The sequence below is a fragment of the Salmo salar genome, chromosome ssa10 (assembly GCF_905237065.1).
Source record: "Salmo salar chromosome ssa10, Ssal_v3.1, whole genome shotgun sequence".
NCBI lineage: Eukaryota > Metazoa > Chordata > Actinopteri > Salmoniformes > Salmonidae > Salmo > Salmo salar.
The window spans coordinates 122,850,523-122,868,808 of record NC_059451.1 but is presented as its reverse complement, the minus strand read 5'-3'; the positions used below and the strand labels follow the sequence as shown (position 1 = coordinate 122,868,808).

At 42.8% G+C, this 18,286-nt stretch overlaps 1 protein-coding gene across 2 annotated transcripts in view; it reads left to right on the top strand.

Annotated features, from left to right (window-relative positions):
- Positions 1-18,286, top strand: part of LOC106561813 (plakophilin-3) — a 51,757-nt gene that overhangs the window by 12,127 nt on the left and 21,344 nt on the right. For both annotated transcript variants that reach the window (XM_014126061.2, XM_014126060.2), the window contains 8 exons: positions 3,850-3,941; positions 5,763-5,951; positions 6,370-6,513; positions 7,661-7,903; positions 8,246-8,437; positions 9,791-9,948; positions 15,482-15,605; positions 18,015-18,219. In XM_014126061.2, coding sequence (XP_013981536.2) covers positions 3,850-3,941; positions 5,763-5,951; positions 6,370-6,513; positions 7,661-7,903; positions 8,246-8,437; positions 9,791-9,948; positions 15,482-15,605; positions 18,015-18,219 — 1,347 coding nt within the window. The remainder of the gene's footprint in view (positions 1-3,849; positions 3,942-5,762; positions 5,952-6,369; positions 6,514-7,660; positions 7,904-8,245; positions 8,438-9,790; positions 9,949-15,481; positions 15,606-18,014; positions 18,220-18,286) is intronic.

Below are 18,286 nucleotides of genomic sequence, written 5' to 3'. Positions count from 1 at the left end.
CGAAATATTGAAAGGTGAGAAGTGTACAATTAGGGGTTTACCTATGAATCCTATAAATATACCCTGATCATCCTAACTAATCACGGAACTGTGATGACGACGGGTCCGGTCAGACTGGGCTGTGTTCCAGAATGATTCCAATAGGCTACACTCCAAAAGGGTTCTTTGTAAGGCAAAGGCTTCTACCTAGAACCTCATTGTATTGAGGTTCATTGTATTGAGGCACCAAAAATTATTCCTCTGTGGGGACAAACCGAAGAACCCCTCCTACATGGTTCTATTTAGCACCGTTTTGTTTCTCTAAGAGTTTACATGTCCCAAATTATTGTAATAGGTTAGCCTAATATGATCCACTATAGCAAGCTATCCTCAGGAACTAACAATGGAATGGAATGATGCAAATTGTAAGGAAACTAACTAGTGAGTTATAAATGTGAGGAAACTAACTAGTGAGTTATAAATGTGAGGAAACTAACTAGTGAGTTATAAATGTGAGGAAACTAACTAGTGAGTTATAAATGTGAGGAAACTAACTAGTGAGTTATAAATGTGAGGAAACTAACTAGTGAGTTATAAATGTGAGGAAACTAACTAGTGAGTTATAAATGTGAGGAAACTAACTAGTGAGTTATAAATGTGAGGAAACTAACTAGTGAGTTATAAATGTGAGGAAACTAACTAGTGAGTTATAAATGTGAGGAAACTAACTAGTGAGTTATAAATGTGAGGAAACTAACTAGTGAGTTATAAATGTGAGGAAACTAACTAGTGAGTTATAAATGTGAGGAAACTAACTAGTGAGTTATAAATGTGAGGAAACTAACTAGTGAGTTATAAATGTGAGGAAACTAACTAGTGAGTTATAAATGTGAGGAAACTAACTAGTGAGTTATAAATGTGAGGAAACTAACTAGTGAGTTATAAATGTGAGGAAACTAACTAGTGAGTTATAAATGTGAGGAAACTAACTAGTGAGTTATAAATGTGAGGAAACTAACTAGTGAGTTATAAATGTGAGGAAACTAACTAGTGAGTTATAAATGTGAGGAAACTAACACTAAAGTTATAAATGTGAGGAAACTAACACTAAAGTTATAAATGTGAGGAGACTAACACTAAAGTTATAAATGTGAGGAGACTAACACTAAAGTTATAAATGTGAGGAAACTAACACTAAAGTTATAAATGTAAGGAGACTAACACTAAAGTTATAAATGTAAGGAGACTAACACTAAAGTTATAAATGTGAGGAGACTAACACTAAAGTTATAAATGTGAGGAGACTAACACTAAAGTTATAAATGTGAGGAGACTAACACTAAAGTTGTAAATGTGAGGAGACTAACACTAAAGTTATAAATGTGAGGAAACTAACACTAAAGAGACAGTTATAAATGTATCTGGGCATAACTGACGGTGGCTAACGATTAGTGGCTAATGTTTAAAATGTAAAAAAATATAGTGAAAAGTCTGGGCATATAATTTAAACATTCCAGAAATCAGAAATCAACTCGGTAGGTTTATACTGTGATTTGTGAATGGCTACAGAAGCCTATAGCTTGGGTCTCCAAATGTCATCATTGCAAGTTATAAGGCCAACATTTCATCTACTTCACTGTGGAAAAGGTGATATGTTGATATACTTGAGTTTGCTGCCATATGACTTGTTTCACATTTATCTCCAGCAATTATAAGGTCAAATAGATCAAAAATAATTTTCATTTATATTTACAATCCCCTTATCGATAACGGAATGCTCATTTACCTTGCTCTTATCAAGTTGTAAATTACGATGGATAGAAAATGGTGTTATTTCTGTAGACGCACGGTGCATGGAGAATGGTGTTATTTCTGTAGACGCACGGTGCATGGAGAATGGTGTTATTTCTGTAGACGCACGGTGCATGGAGAATGGTGTTATTTCTGTAGACGCACGGTGCATGGAGAATGGTGTTATTTCTGTAGACGCACGGTGCATGGAGAATGGTGTTATTTCTGTAGACGCACGGTGCATGGAGAATGGTGTTATTTCTGTAGACGCACGGTGCATGGAGAATGGTGTTATTTCTGTAGACACACGGTGCATGGAGAATGGTGTTATTTCTGTAGACGCACGGTGCATGGAGAATGGTGTTATTTCTGTAGACACACGGTGCATGGAGAATGGTGTTATTTCTGTAGACACACGGTGCATGGAGAATGGTGTTATTTCTGTAGACGCACGGTGCATGGAGAATGGTGTTATTTCTGTAGACGCACGGTGCATGGAGAATGGTGTTATTTCTGTAGACGCACGGTGCATGGAGAATGGTGTTATTTCTGTAGACACACGGTGCATGGAGAATGGTGTTATTTCTGTAGACGCACGGTGCATGGAGAATGGTGTTATTTCTGTAGACGCACGGTGCATGGAGAATGGTGTTATTTCTGTAGACGCACGGTGCATGGAGAATGGTGTTATTTCTGTAGACACACGGTGCATGGAGAATGGTGTTATTTCTGTAGACGCACGGTGCATGGAGAATGGTGTTATTTCTGTAGACACACGGTGCATGGAGAATGGTGTTATTTCTGTAGACACACGGTGCATGGAGAATGGTGTTATTTCTGTAGACACACGGTGCATGGAGAATGGTGTTATTTCTGTAGACGCACGGTGCATGGAGAATGGTGTTATTTCTGTAGACACACGGTGCATGGAGAATGGTGTTATTTCTGTAGACACACGGTGCATGGAGAATGGTGTTATTTCTGTAGACGCACGGTGCATGGAGAATGGTGTTATTTCTGTAGACACACGGTGCATGGAGAATGGTGTTATTTCTGTAGACACACGGTGCATGGAGAATGGTGTTATTTCTGTAGACACACGGTGCATGGAGAATGGTGTTATTTCTGTAGACGCACGGTGCATGGAGAATGGTGTTATTTCTGTAGACACACGGTGCATGGAGAATGGTGTTATTTCTGTAGACGCACGGTGCATGGAGAATGGTGTTATTTCTGTAGACACACGGTGCATGGAGAATGGTGTTATTTCTGTAGACACCTCCGCCACACCTTCATTTATTTGATCTCCACCTGGAACTAATAGCAGGGTGAATAGCATGCTGTTCTCATGCTTAAGTTCCAGGTCAGAATACGCATAGAGAGAAAAGTGCATTAAAAAAAGGGAATTATGTTCCATTTACATACGCTTAACTCAGGTGGGAATTCCCCCCTAGCTGTCTAACACCTATACTCTCCTTCTATGTAACTGTCAACAACACCTGCCGAGGTAAACCATACTTTATGAAGGAACCTACATAACCACACTGGAGCTTGTATCCAGTCATACTATAATAAAATATCCCAACAAGTTTTACAATATCACTTCCCATATCATTATACTAGTTATGTCAATGTAATTTCAATGTTTGTTACGGGTGTGGTGGTGGCGGTAAAAAACACAAGGCCTCGTTGTTTTGGTTGGCTTCCAAGTGGCGCCGCGGCCTAAAGCACTGCATCTCAGTGCTAGATGGCATACCTGGTTCAAATCCAGGCTGTATCACATCCAGCTGTGATTGGGAGTCCCATAGGGCCGCGCAAAATTGGCCCAGCGTCGTTGGGGTTTGGCCGGTGTAGGCTGTCGTTGTAAATAAGAATTTGTTCTTAACTGACTTGCCTGGTTAAATTAAAAATACATATATTTTTTTTTAAATGTCAGGTCCTTCCTTAGTGTTGTCTTTAAATTGGATCAGGCTTTGGTGGAGTGATTCAGGTCCTTCCTTAGTGTTGTCTTTAAATTGGATCAGGCTTTGGTGGGCGGTTTAAATGACTGTCAGATTTTCCCTCTCTTTTGTTTTCTAGAACACGGCGGTTCTTCAACAATGAAGTACCAGACCTTCAACCCAGGGTTCAGCTCCAAGTCCTACGTCTACACAGGCTCCAGACCTGTCATGGTGAGTTGTAGTCCTACATCTACACAGCTTCCGGGCCTGTCATGACAGCCTCCACACCTGTTATGACAGCCTCCGGGCCTGTCATGTTGAGTGGTAGTCTTCGGCACTAGGTATCACAAACAATACCGGCCTACCAGAACATATTCTTACTCTTAGGAAAATACTGCAGCTTTTACACATCCAGTGGTTTCTGGGTATCAGATAATATGTTCAACGGTTGGTCATCGCCAAATGAAGAGGTAGAGAGACATTATAGACACTGTCTGTTTACATGAACACGTGGACAGTATACACAGTGGGATGGTTTCACAGTGCAGTGTGCCAGAGCCAGTGAGCTAGGTCTTCTCTGGAAGTGTGGTATTTCACAGCAGCTCTGTACCCTTCTCTCCAGGACGTAAAGTTCCACCCTCCAGATTTCTCCACATCTCACAGTCAGAATGTTATCCACCTCACGTTAGCGTAGCAGATGTCATTAGACTATGACACATTGACATTGTTGAATGAACTTTTCATTGATACATTCATTGATTTCATGAATGTAATCTTTTTCCAGACGTATATTGTGTTTTTTTTGGTAATAGATTCAGCAAATATCCAGTAGATTATTTAAGTACGTCGTTCAGATGACAGGGTAATATAGCAGCAACATAAAAAACTCCAGTAGTGGCCTTGTTGACTGTAACTGTAAAAAAAGCGAAAAAACGAAACCCCAACAATTTCCCATGACTTTACAATTAGCGTTGCACAATGTAGGTGCACAGACAACCACTCCCTTTTATGACAGTGACTCATCGCATTTACAGAATCTAATAACGATTCAACAAGACTTTGTTCCATCGTGCCCCGAAGCTTTCTATTGGAGGGGAGGGTTAAACGTCTTCTTCTTTATTCTTTTTCTTCTTCTCCTCCTTCCTCCTCTTCTCCTCCTTCCTCCTCTTCTCCTCCTCGTCTCCTCCTTCCTCCTCTTCTCCTCCTTCCTCCTCTTCTCCTCCTCGTCTCCTCCTTCCTCCTCGTCTCCTCCTTCCTCCTCTTCTCCTCCTCGTCTCCTCCTCCCTCCTCTTCTCCTCCTCGTCTCCTCCTTCCTCCTCGTCTCCTCCTTCCTCCTCTTCTCCTCCTTCCTCCTCTTCTCCTCCTCGTCTCCTCCTTCCTCCTCGTCTCTTCCTTCCTCCTCTTCTCCTCCTTCCTCCTCTTCTCCTCCTCGTCTCCTCCTTCCTCCTCGTCTCCTCCTTCCTCCTCTTCTCCTCCTTCCTCCCCTTCTCCTCCTCGTCTCCTCCTTCCTCCTCTTCTCCTCCTCGTCTCCTCCTCCCTCCTCTTCTCCTCCTCGTCTCCTCCTTCCTCCTCGTCTCCTCCTTCCTCCTCTTCTCCTCCTTCCTCCTCTTCTCCTCCTCGTCTCCTCCTTCCTCCTCGTCTCCTCCTTCCTCCTCTTCTCCTCCTTCCTCCTCTTCTCCTCCTCGTCTCCTCCTTCCTCCTCGTCTCCTCCTTCCTCCTCTTCTCCTCCTTCCTCCTCTTCTCCTCCTCGTCTCCTCCTTCCTCCTCGTCTCCTCCTTCCTCCTCTTCTCCTCCTTCCTCCTCTTCTCCTCCTCGTCTCCTCCTTCCTCCTCGTCTCCTCCTTCCTCCTCTTCTCCTCCTTCCTCCTCTTCTCCTCCTCGTCTCCTCCTTCCTCCTCGTCTCCTCCTTCCTCCTCTTCTCCTCCTCGTCTCCTCCTTCCTCCTCGTCTCCTCCTTCCTCCTCTTCTCCTCCTTCCTCCTCTTCCCCTCCACCTCCTTCCGTCCTCCGTCCTCTTCTTTTCCCCCTCCTATTCCTCCTCCTCTTGTCCCCCAGGCACCCAATATGTCTCACTACTCAGGCGGTTTCTCCTCCCACTCGGCGGTGGACCTCGGAGGTGGTCAGAGGGTCACCATGGGAGGTGGAGGAAGAGGAGGAGGTGGTGGAAGAGGAGGAGGTGGAGGGTACAAGTACCATGATGACATGCGCACAGGAGGGGGTTCCCTAGGAGGAGGGGGCTACCAGGTAAACATTTTAAGGATACACTTTATTTTAATGATTTACTGTATTTTAATGATTTATTGTATTTGAATAATTTACTGTATTTTTATTATTTACTGTATTTTAATGATTTACTGTATTTTAATGATTTATTGTATTTGAATAATTTACAGTATTTTTATGATTTACTGTATTGTAATGATTTACTGTATTTTAATGATTTATTGTATTTTAATGATTTATTGTATTCTGTGTACTGTATAAATCTATGTGTACTGAATCTATACCACATAAGAAATATATTTTAATGATTAATTATAATTACTTTACTATATATACAGTATTTAGTATACAGTAAAAACAATTTTTACTTGAATTAGTGTGTGTACAGTAATATACTGTATATTACATGGTGCTGGTTTATTTATGTTTTGCTCTACAGGGGGGAGGGGTCTACCGAGGAGGAGGCGGGGGCAACATGAGGGGCCAACAGATGTCCACTGGGATCCGGACTCTGAGCCGTGTCCCTGGGCCCGACCCAGAGACCTCTCTGCGCACCATGAGGCTCCAGAACCTGCCTGCACAGGTATAGTCATTTATATATTAGTTTTTTTTGTGTGTGTGTGTGTGTGTGTGTGTGTGTGTGTGTGTGTGTGTGTGTGTGTGTGTGTGTGTGTGTGTGTGTGTGTGTGTGTGTGTGTGTGTGTGTGTATTGTGTATTGTGGTAAAGGTTTTTTTCTTGCAAGTGTTGGTTCTATGTATCTGTTTGGTTGATGTCTTTCTACCAGGATTGATGATGATCTGGTTTGATGATTATCTGGCTTGATGTGGATGTTGATGATGATCTGGATTGATGGGGATCTGGGTAGATGATGATCTGGATTGATGTGGATCTGGCTGGATGATGATCTGGATTGATGGGGATCTGGGTTGATGATGATCTGGATCGATGGGGATCTGGATTGATGATGATCTGGGTTTATGTGGATGTTGATGATGATCTGGATTGATGGGGATCTGGATAAATGATGATGATCTGGATTGATGATGATCTGGATTGATGGGGATCTGGATTGATGTGGATGTTGATGATGATCTGGATTGATGGGGATCTGGGTTGATGATGATCTGGATTGATGGGGATCTGGGTTGATGATGATCTGGATTGATGGGGATCTGGGTTGATGGGGATCTGGATTGATGATGATCTGGATTGATGGGGATCTGGATTGATGATGATCTGGATTGATGGGGATCTGGATTGATGGGGATCTGGATTGATGATGATCTGGATTGATGTGGATGTTGATGATGATCTGGATTGATGGGGATCTGGATTGATGGGGATCTGGATTGATGATGATCTGGATTGATGTGGATGTTGATGATGATCTGGATTGATGGGGATCTGGATTGATGATGATCTGGATTGATGGGGATCTGGATTGATGGGGATCTGGATTGATGATGATCTGGATTGATGTGGATGTTGATGATGATCTGGATTGATGGGGATCTGGGTTGATGATGATCTGGGTTGATGGGGATCTGGATTGATGTGGATGTTGATGAAGATCTGGATTGATGATGATCTGGGTTGATGGGGATCTGGATTGATGTGGATGTTGATGATGAACTTTTATATCCGCACCGAGACAAATTCCTTTGTTCCTGTTCCAGTTCATTGCTCGGCAACAACACTTCCTGATTCTGTTTCTGATTGTTGTTCTCAGCCGTCTCCGGTGGCAGCCTGGGTGGCTGCGGATGTCAGCGATGGTGGCAGCCTGGCCTCAGACCGCGATGCCACCTTCAGCCGCCAGCAGTCTGTCTACAGCACTGTTAGCGCAGGAGCCTACAGTCCAGGGACACAAATGAGACAGGCAGGAGGAGGAGGAATAGGAGGAGTGGGATCTATTGTACCCATGAGGCGCTCACTCAGCGGGACACTAGCCCAGAGCGGAGGAGGGGAGATGATGGTTGGTGGAACCCTACCAGAAATTAATTTGACACAAGATTAACACGTTCCATTTGCACGGCATGTGAAATGACTTGATAACCTGTTTCTTATACAATTGAAATGTATTTAGGAACAAACAATGCACTCCTAACTAGCTTTACATGCTGACCACACTGCTCGCGTCGCGTTGCAATAAAAATAATAATAGAATTTGGTTCTTTGTCAAAGCAAAGACAGGCTAGAAGGCGTTTTTAACGTTTCACAGTACACCTTCTTCACAGTAAATGTATTTTATTTTATAACGATTGTATTTCTAACAGATTTTTTTTTTTTTAATACGTATGTTTCTAACATCCGGTAGGGAGGAGAGGAGATGATGTCGGTCCAACAGCAGCATTCCTTTAAAGGACCGGCGTTCCGCACCATCAGCAGGATCAACAACAGGAACAACAGGATGTCCATGGGATCCATGTCTGGGGCGTCTACCTTCCCCCCCGGGGGGAACAGCAGCGTTAGTGGGAGGGACGGAGGAGGTGGGTTCGTGATGGGCCAGGTGAGGGTAACGATATGTTACGTTTAATTTAATTTGCTTGTAAATGTATTTTGTGATGTCAACATACAGAACACACTGTAATACACAATGACAATGCAACACACTATAATACAGTATATCAATACAACACACTATAATACACAATGACAATGCAACACACTATAATATAGTATATCAATACAACACACTATAATACAGTATAACAATACAACACACACTAATACAGTATAACAATACAACACACTATAATACAGTATAACAATACAACACACTATAATACAGTATAACAATACAACACACTATAATACAGTATAACAATACAACACAGTATATATAACACAGTATAACAATACAACACACACTAATACAGTATAACAATACAACACACTATAATACAGTATAACAATACAACACACTATAATACAGTATAACAATACAACACAGTATATATAACACAGTATAACAATACAACACACTATAACACAGTATAACAATACAACACACTATAATACAGTATAACAATACAACACACTATATATATATAACACAGTATAACAATACAACACACTATAATACAGTATAACAATACAACACACTATAATACAGTATAACAATACAACACACTATAATACAGTATAACAATACAACACACTATAATACAGTATAACAATACAACACACTATAATACAGTATAACAATACAACACACTATAATACAGTATAACAATACAACACACTATAATACAGTATAACAATACAACACACTATAACACAGTATAACAATACAACACACTATAATACAGTATAACAATACAACACACTATAATACAGTATAACAATACAACACACTATATATATATAACACAGTATAACAATACAACACACTATAATACAGTATAACAATACAACACACTATAATACAGTATAACAATACAACACACTATAATACAGTATAACAATACAACACACTATAATACAGTATAACAATACAACACACTATAACACAGTATAACAATACATTATTGGGTTACTAGTCCAACGCTCTAACCACTAGGCTACCTGCCGCCCCGATATAACAATAGAACATAATGCAACAGAACAACACTGGGAGGTGAGCCCCATGTATATTCAAATCGCCCATGGTCCATGATGGGCCGGGCCTAATCTGACAAGTATTTTTAGCAACTACTACACTATCACTATTTTACCTGACCTTGATGTTTTTATGTTGTATTACTATTATAATATTTTTTAAATGCTTTAGCGCTATACAAATTCACATGTATAATTGTTATTCATATTATAATTATAAATGTTTAATATTATTATTATTATCGTTATGTATTATTTGTAGGTGTCGTCGGGGTCTCAGGGGAACATGATGATGCAGCAACAGAGACAGGCCTCTCTTCCCAGGACCATGTCTGTCAAGAGCATGCACAGTGTTGGGAAGGGCATGGATATCTACGACGGACAGATGGACATGACCGGCAGCATGGGGAATCTCAGCGGGTAAGACATGACTGGCAGCATGGGGGCAACCTCAGTGGGTAAGACATGACTGGCAGCATGGGGGAAATCTCAGTGGGTAAGACATGACTGGCAGCATGGGGGAAATCTCAGTGGGTAAGACATGACTGGCAGCATGGGGGCAACCTCAGTGGGTAAGACATGACTGGCAGCATGGGGGCAACCTCAGCGGGTAAGACATGACTGGCAGCATGGGGGAATCTCAGCGGGTAAGACATGACTGGCAGCATGGGGGAAATCTCAGTGGGTAAGACATGACTGGCAGCATGGGGGAAATCTCAGCGGGTAAGACATGACTGGCAGCATGGGAAATCTCAGTGGGTAAGACATGACTGGCAGCATGGGGGAAATCTCAGCGGGTAAGACATGACTGGCAGCATGGGGGCAACCTCAGTGGGTAAGACATGACTGGCAGCATGGGGGCAACCTCAGTGGGTAAGACATGACTGGCAGCATGGGGGAAATCTCAGCGGGTAAGACATGACTGGCAGCATGGGGGCAACCTCAGTGGGTAAGACATGACTGGCAGCATGGGGGAAATCTCAGTGGGTAAGACATGACTGGCAGCATGGGGGAAATCTCAGTGGGTAAGACATGACTGGCAGCATGGGGGAAACCTCAGGGGGTAAGACATGACTGGCAGCATGGGGGAAACCTCAGGGGGTAACACATGACTGGCAGCATGGGAAACCTCAGTGGATAAGACATGACTGGCAGCATGGGAAACCTCAGCGGGTAAGACATGACTGGCAGCATGGGGGAATCTCAGCGGGTAAGACATGACTGGCAGCATGGGGGAAATCTCAGTGGGTAAGACATGACTGGCAGCATGGGAAACCTCAGTGGATAAGACATGACTGGCAGCATGGGGGAAATCTCAGTGGATAAGACATGACTGGCAGCATGGGGGAAATCTCAGTGGATAAGACATGACTGGCAGCATGGGGGAAATCTCAGTGGATAAGACATGACTGGATACACAATGACAATATAATAGAACAATAGAATAGAATACAACTTTATTGTCCATGTGTAATAGCGAACAACAGAAATTTCACACACAGTTAAGACGAGAACATGAGGGTCAAGCTGCAGTGCTCCTGGGTGCAGTACATGAGGGTCAAGCTGCAGTGCTCCTGGGTGCAGTACATGAGGGTCAAGCTGCAGTGCTCCTGGGTGCAGTACATGAGGGTCAAGCTGCAGTGCTCCTGGGTGCAGTACATGAGGGTCAAGCTGCAGTGCTCCTGGGTGCAGTACATGAGGGTCAAGCTGCAGTGCTCCTGGGTGCAGTACATGAGGGTCAAGCTGCAGTGCTCCTGGGTGCAGTACATGAGGGTCAAGCTGCAGTGCAGCGCTCCTGGGTGCAGTACATGAGGGTCAAGCTGCAGTGCAGTGCTCCTGGGTGCAGTACATGAGGGTCAAGCTGCAGTGCAGTGCTCCTGGGTGCATGTTGTAGATTACATGTACTGTAATAATATAAATCACATGTTACTGGTCACATGTTATTGGTCGCATGTTATTGGTCACATGTTACTGGTCACATGTTATTGGTCGCATGTTATTGGTCGCATATTATTGGTCACATGTTATTGGTCGCATGTTATTGGTCACATGTTATTGGTCACATGTTACTGGTCGCATGTTATTGGTCACATGTTATTGGTCGCATATTACTGGTCGCATGTTATTGGTCGCATGTTATTGGTCACATGTTACTGGTCAAATGTTATTGGTCACATGTTATTGGTCACATGTTACTGGTCGCATGTTATTGGTCACATGTTATTGGTCGCATGTTACTGGTCGCATATTACTGGTCGCATGTTATTGGTCACATGTTATTGGTCACATGTTACTGGTCACATGTTACTGGTCACATGTTACTGGTCACATGTTACTGGTCACATGTTATTGGTCGCATGTTATTGGTCGCATGTTACTGGTCGCATGTTATTGGTCGCATGTTACTGGTTGCATGTTATTGGTCACATGTTATTGGTCACATGTTACTGGTCGCATGTTATTGGTCACATGTTATTGGTCACATGTTACTGGTCAAATGTTATTGGTCACATGTTACTGGTCGCATGTTATTGGTCACATGTTACTGGTCGCATGTTATTGGTCACATGTTACTGGTCAAATGTTATTGGTCACATGTTACTGGTCACATGTTATTGGTCGCATGTTATTGGTCACATGTTACTGGTCAAATGTTATTGGTCACATGTTATTGGTCGCATGTTACTGGTCGCATGTTATTGGTCGCATGTTATTGGTCACATGTTATTGGTCACATGTTACTGGTCAAATGTTATTGGTCACATGTTACTGGTCAAATGTTATTGGTCACATGTTACTGGTCGCATGTTATTGGTCACATGTTATTGGTCACATGTTATTGGTCACATGTTATTGGTCGCATGTTACTGGTCGCATGTTATTGGTCACATGTTACTGGTCGCATGTTATTGGTCACATGTTATTGGTCACATGTTACTGGTCAAATGTTATTGGTCACATGTTATTGGTCACATGTTACTGGTCAAATGTTATTGGTCACATGTTACTGGTCGCATGTTATTGGTCACATGTTATTGGTCACATGTTACTGGTCAAATGTTATTGGTCACATGTTACTGGTCGCATGTTACTGGTCGCATGTTATTGGTCACATGTTATTGGTCGCATGTTACTGGTCACATGTTATTGGTCGCATGTTATTGGTCACATGTTACTGGTCAAATGTTATTGGTCACATGTTATTGGTCGCATGTTACTGGTCGCATGTTATTGGTCGCATGTTATTGGTCACATGTTATTGGTCACATGTTACTGGTCAAATGTTATTGGTCACATGTTACTGGTCAAATGTTATTGGTCACATGTTACTGGTCGCATGTTATTGGTCACATGTTATTGGTCACATGTTATTGGTCACATGTTATTGGTCGCATGTTACTGGTCGCATGTTATTGGTCACATGTTACTGGTCGCATGTTATTGGTCACATGTTATTGGTCACATGTTACTGGTCAAATGTTATTGGTCACATGTTATTGGTCACATGTTACTGGTCAAATGTTATTGGTCACATGTTACTGGTCGCATGTTATTGGTCACATGTTATTGGTCACATGTTATTGGTCACATGTTACTGGTCGCATGTTATTGGTCACATGTTATTGGTCACATGTTACTGGTCGCATGTTATTGGTCACATGTTATTGGTCACATGTTACTGGTCAAATGTTATTGGTCACATGTTATTGGTCACATGTTATTGGTCGCATGTTACTGGTCGCATGTTATTGGTCGCATGTTATTGGTCACATGTTATTGGTCACATGTTACTGGTCACATGTTACTGGTCAAATGTTATTGGTCACATGTTACTGGTCGCATGTTATTGGTCACATGTTATTGGTCACATGTTATTGGTCACATGTTATTGGTCGCATGTTACTGGTCGCATGTTATTGGTCACATGTTACTGGTCGCATGTTATTGGTCACATGTTATTGGTCACATGTTACTGGTCAAATGTTATTGGTCACATGTTATTGGTCACATGTTACTGGTCAAATGTTATTGGTCACATGTTACTGGTCGCATGTTATTGGTCACATGTTATTGGTCACATGTTATTGGTCACATGTTACTGGTCGCATGTTATTGGTCACATGTTATTGGTCACATGTTACTGGTCGCATGTTATTGGTCACATGTTATTGGTCACATGTTACTGGTCAAATGTTATTGGTCACATGCCTAATACAATAGGTGTAGACTTTACTGTGAAATGCTTACTTATGAGCCCTTTTCCCAACAATGCAGAGTTAAAAGTAAGAACAATTAGCATCAAATAAAAAAGGAAATAGTAACACAATAAAATAACAATAATGAGGCGATATACAAGGAATACCGGTAAATCAAATCAAATTTTTCAAATGACATTTTATTGGTCACATACAAACGGTTAGCAGATAGTTAATGCGAGTGTAGCGAAATGCTTGTGCTTCTAGTTCCGACAATGCAGTAATATCTAACGAGTAATCTAACCTAACAAGTCAATGTGCAGGGGTACGGGGTAATTGAGGTAATATTTACATGTAGGTAGTGGTAAAAATGACTAGTCAATCAGGATAGATAATAAACAGAGTAGCAGCAGTGTTGGTAGTTGAGGTAATATAATGTAGGTAGTATAAATCAGGATAGATAATAAACAGAGTAGCAGCAGTGTTGGTAGTTAAGGTAATATAATGTAGGTAGGGGTAAAGTGACTAGTCAATTGGGATAGATAATAAACAGAGTAGCAGCAGAGTATGTAAAGAGTGTGAAAATGTGTGAAAGTGCGTCCATGTGTGTCTCTTTCCCAATAGCTATGGATTCTGAGATGACTCCTGCATTGCTCCCTTAGTGACAGGACTGGTTTGGGTGTGGTACCACAACAGTTTCAGGCTTCACATGTCACACACAAACAGCTGGCGCCTAGCGGTTAGCACAGCAGATGGGGGGGTGCTGCTACCTTAAGATCAGTTACCATACACACAGGCACATAATTATACCATGGCACTGAAATCTGTGAATCATGTTGGCCTGGCTGGTCAGTTAGACTGGCAACGTTGATTCAAGTATTACCTCAGTTTACCTAATTAGACACCAGGGTTGAGTTTTACCTCAGTTTGCCTCATTTCAGTGTACTTCCTTTGAATGTAATTGACCACAACCCTGTCATACACAGAGGGCCAGTTTCCCGGACGTAGGACAAAAAAAACGAATTCAAAGGTGATTCTCAATTGAGTAGCCTATGCTTTTCATTCCAGGACTAGGCTTGTCTTGATAAACTACATGACCAAAAGTATGTGGACACCTGCTCGTCAAACATCTCATTCAAAAGTCATGTGCATTAATATGGAGTTGGTCCCCCTCCTTTGCTGCTATAACAGCCTCCACTCTTCTGGGAAGGATTTCCACTAGATGTTGGAACATTGCTGCTATAACAGCCTCCACTCTTCTGGGAAGGCTTTCCACTAGATGTTGGAACATTGCTACTATAACAGCCTCCACTCTTCTGGGAAGGCTTTCCACTAGATGTTGGAACATTGCTGCTATAACATCCTCCACTCTTCTGGGAAGGCTTTCCACTAGATGTTGGAACATTGCTGCTATAACATCCTCCACTCTTCTGGGAAGGCTTTCCACTAGATGTTGGAACATTGCTGCAGGGGGACTTGCTTCCATTCAGCCACAAGAGCATTAGTGAGGTCGGGCGCTGATGATAGATGATTAGTCCCTGGCTCGCAGGTGGCTTTCATTCATTCCGATCCACGATAGATACACGTTATAACGGGCTTGACATTTAAATGTAATTTTTAAACGAGCCGACATCTGCAGCGTTTTTCCTTAAAATGAACGCGGTAACATTGCCTTTAAGAGCTGCGTAATCCACCAGCGTGATCAGATTGAGTCCCCGGGGCCATGATGATTGATTGTTCTCTTTGTGATTGGACAGGATTAATAACTTGGACATGCTCACGGCGGTGAGGTACCTGAAAGATGACGATGCTGAAATGCAGGTTCTGGGAGCAGCTTATATCCAACACGAATGTTACAACAACAACGATGCCAAGAACGAGGTAATAAGGGAGACTTCCTTTTTGTCTGGTTCTCAAATGGTACCCTATTCCTTTTATAGTGCACTGCTTTTAACCAGGACCCATGGGGAATATGTTGTCCATTTGGGACCCATGGGGAATAGGTTTTCCGTTTGGGACCCATATAGATTAGATTTTCCATTTGGGACCCATGGGGAATAGGTTTTCCATTTGGGACCCATGGGGAATAGGTTTTCCATTTGGGACCCATAGAGATTAGGTTTTCCATTTGGGACCCATAGAGATTAGATTTTCCATTTGGGACCCATAGGGAATAGGTTTTCCATTTGGGACCCATGGGGAATAGGTTTTCCATTTGGGACCCATAGAGATTAGATTTTCCATTTGGGACCCATGGGGAATAGGTTTTCCATTTGGGACCCATGGGGAATAGGTTTTCCATTTGGGACCCATAGAGATTAGATTTTCCATTTGGGACCCATGGGGAATAGGTTTTCCATTTGGGACCCATGGGGAATAGGTTTTCCATTTATCTGTTTTTTGAACCCTGGTTTGCTGTTCATTTGAGCAATATGAGATGGAAGGAAGTTCCATCCAATAAGGGCTCTATATAATACTGTACGTTTTCTTGAATTGGTTCTGGATTTGGGGACTGTGAAAAGACCCCTGGTGGCATGTCTGGTGGGGTAAGTGTGTGTGTGTCAGAGCTGTGTGTAAGTTGACTATGCAAACAATTTGGGATTTTCAACACATTAAATGTTTCTTATAAAAAGAAGAAGCGATGCAGTTATGTTTCCTCTGTCTGATGTTTCCTCTGTCTGATGTTTCCTCTGTCTGATGTTTCCTCTGTCTGATGTTTCCTCCTTGTGATGTTTCCTCTGTCTGATGTTTCCTTCTTGTGATGTTTCCTCTGTCTGATGTTTCCACTGTCTGATGTTTCCTTCTTGTGATGTTTCCTCTGTCTGATGTTTCCTTCTTGTGATGTTTCCTCTGTCTGATGTTTCCTCTGTCTGATGTTTCCTCTGTCTGATGTTTCCTTCTTGTGATGTTTCCTCTGTCTGATGTGGAAAAGACAACTAACTGACTAACCCTCAGACATGCATCCCAGTCGGTTTGTTACAGTATTCCATAGCAGAATATAAAGGACATACTGTACATTCTTCAATAGTGGTGAAGTTGTTAGTTGCATAAGAACTATTGTGTATCAACACAGTGGCGTGCTCCAGGTGTATCAACACATAGGCGTGCTCCAGGTGTATCAACACATAGGCGTGCTCCAGGTGTATCAACACAGTGGCGTGCTCCAGGTGTATCAACACATAGGCGTGCTCCAGGTGTATCAACACAGTGGCGTGCTCCAGGTGTATCAACACATAGGCGTGCTCCAGGTGTATCAACACAGTGGCGTGCTCCAGGTGTATCAACACATAGGCGTGCTCCAGGTGTATCAACACATAGGCGTGCTCCAGGTGTATCAACACATAGGCGTGCTCCAGGTGTATCAACACATAGGCGTGCTCCAGGTGTATCAACACATAGGCGTGCTCCAGGTGTATCAACACATAGGCGTGCTCCAGGTGTATCAACACATAGGCGTGCTCCAGGTGTATCAACACATAGGCGTGCTCCAGGTGTATCAACACATAGGCGTGCTCCAGGTGTATCAACACATAGGCGTGCTCCAGGTGTATCAACACATAGGCGTGCTCCAGGTGTATCAACACATAGGCGTGCTCCAGGTGTATCAACACATAGGCGTGCTCCAGGTGTATCAACACATAGGCGTGCTCCAGGTGTATCAACACATAGGCGTGCTCCAGGTGTATCAACTGGCAATCTTGGCGTAGCTGTTTATTATAAAAGTCTCAACTTTGATTTATGTCACAGTTCAGCAGGCGTTCATGTGATCTAAGTAATTATCGAAGAATATGGTCATGTTGACGTGACAGACACACTTTTGTTCCGAGCAGGTGTGTAGTAGTTTATCACAGACAGGTATCTTGTAGGACAGGGGTGGAGTAGGCAACCCTGGTTCCTAGAGTGCCGCCGGAAGATCAGGTGTGTGGAATTTAGGTAATCACTGAACTGATCAATTAGCTCAGTTGATCGGGTGTGGTGCATAGTTGGAACACAATCCTGCAGTACCCCAGAAACAGGGTTTGACTACTCCTGTTGTAGGAACTTGTTCTGTTAACTAGCAGCGTTACAGATAGTACTTTATGTATCCTCTTGTTGGAGGGGTAACAGGGTTCACTAACAGTCCCAATGAATTCTATACCCCTTCCCCTTTTGGTCTTCACCTCTCCAGACCTGCAAAAACATTGAATGGTTGGGGCCATGGGGAAAGGGTAGGGAGTGAATTAGTACCATAAGTTTGAGTCCGAACCTTACAGAGTTGTCCCTCTCTCTCTCTCTCTCTTCCATCACTAGGTGCGGCAATATAAGGCCATCCCAGAGCTGGTGAGGCTGTTCAACAGTGAGAACCCGGAGGTGGCTCGCTACGCCACAGGGGCTATGAGGAACGTCATCTATGAGAACATGGACAACAAGATGTCCCTCATCGAGGAGGGAGGAATTCCTCAGCTCATCAATGCTCTGAAGGAGAATGATGATGAGCTACGCAAGAACATCACAGGTCAGGACATTTTAAATGTTAGGGGAGGGTTTGGCCAGCAGAGATGTTCTTGTTCCATCGCGCTCTA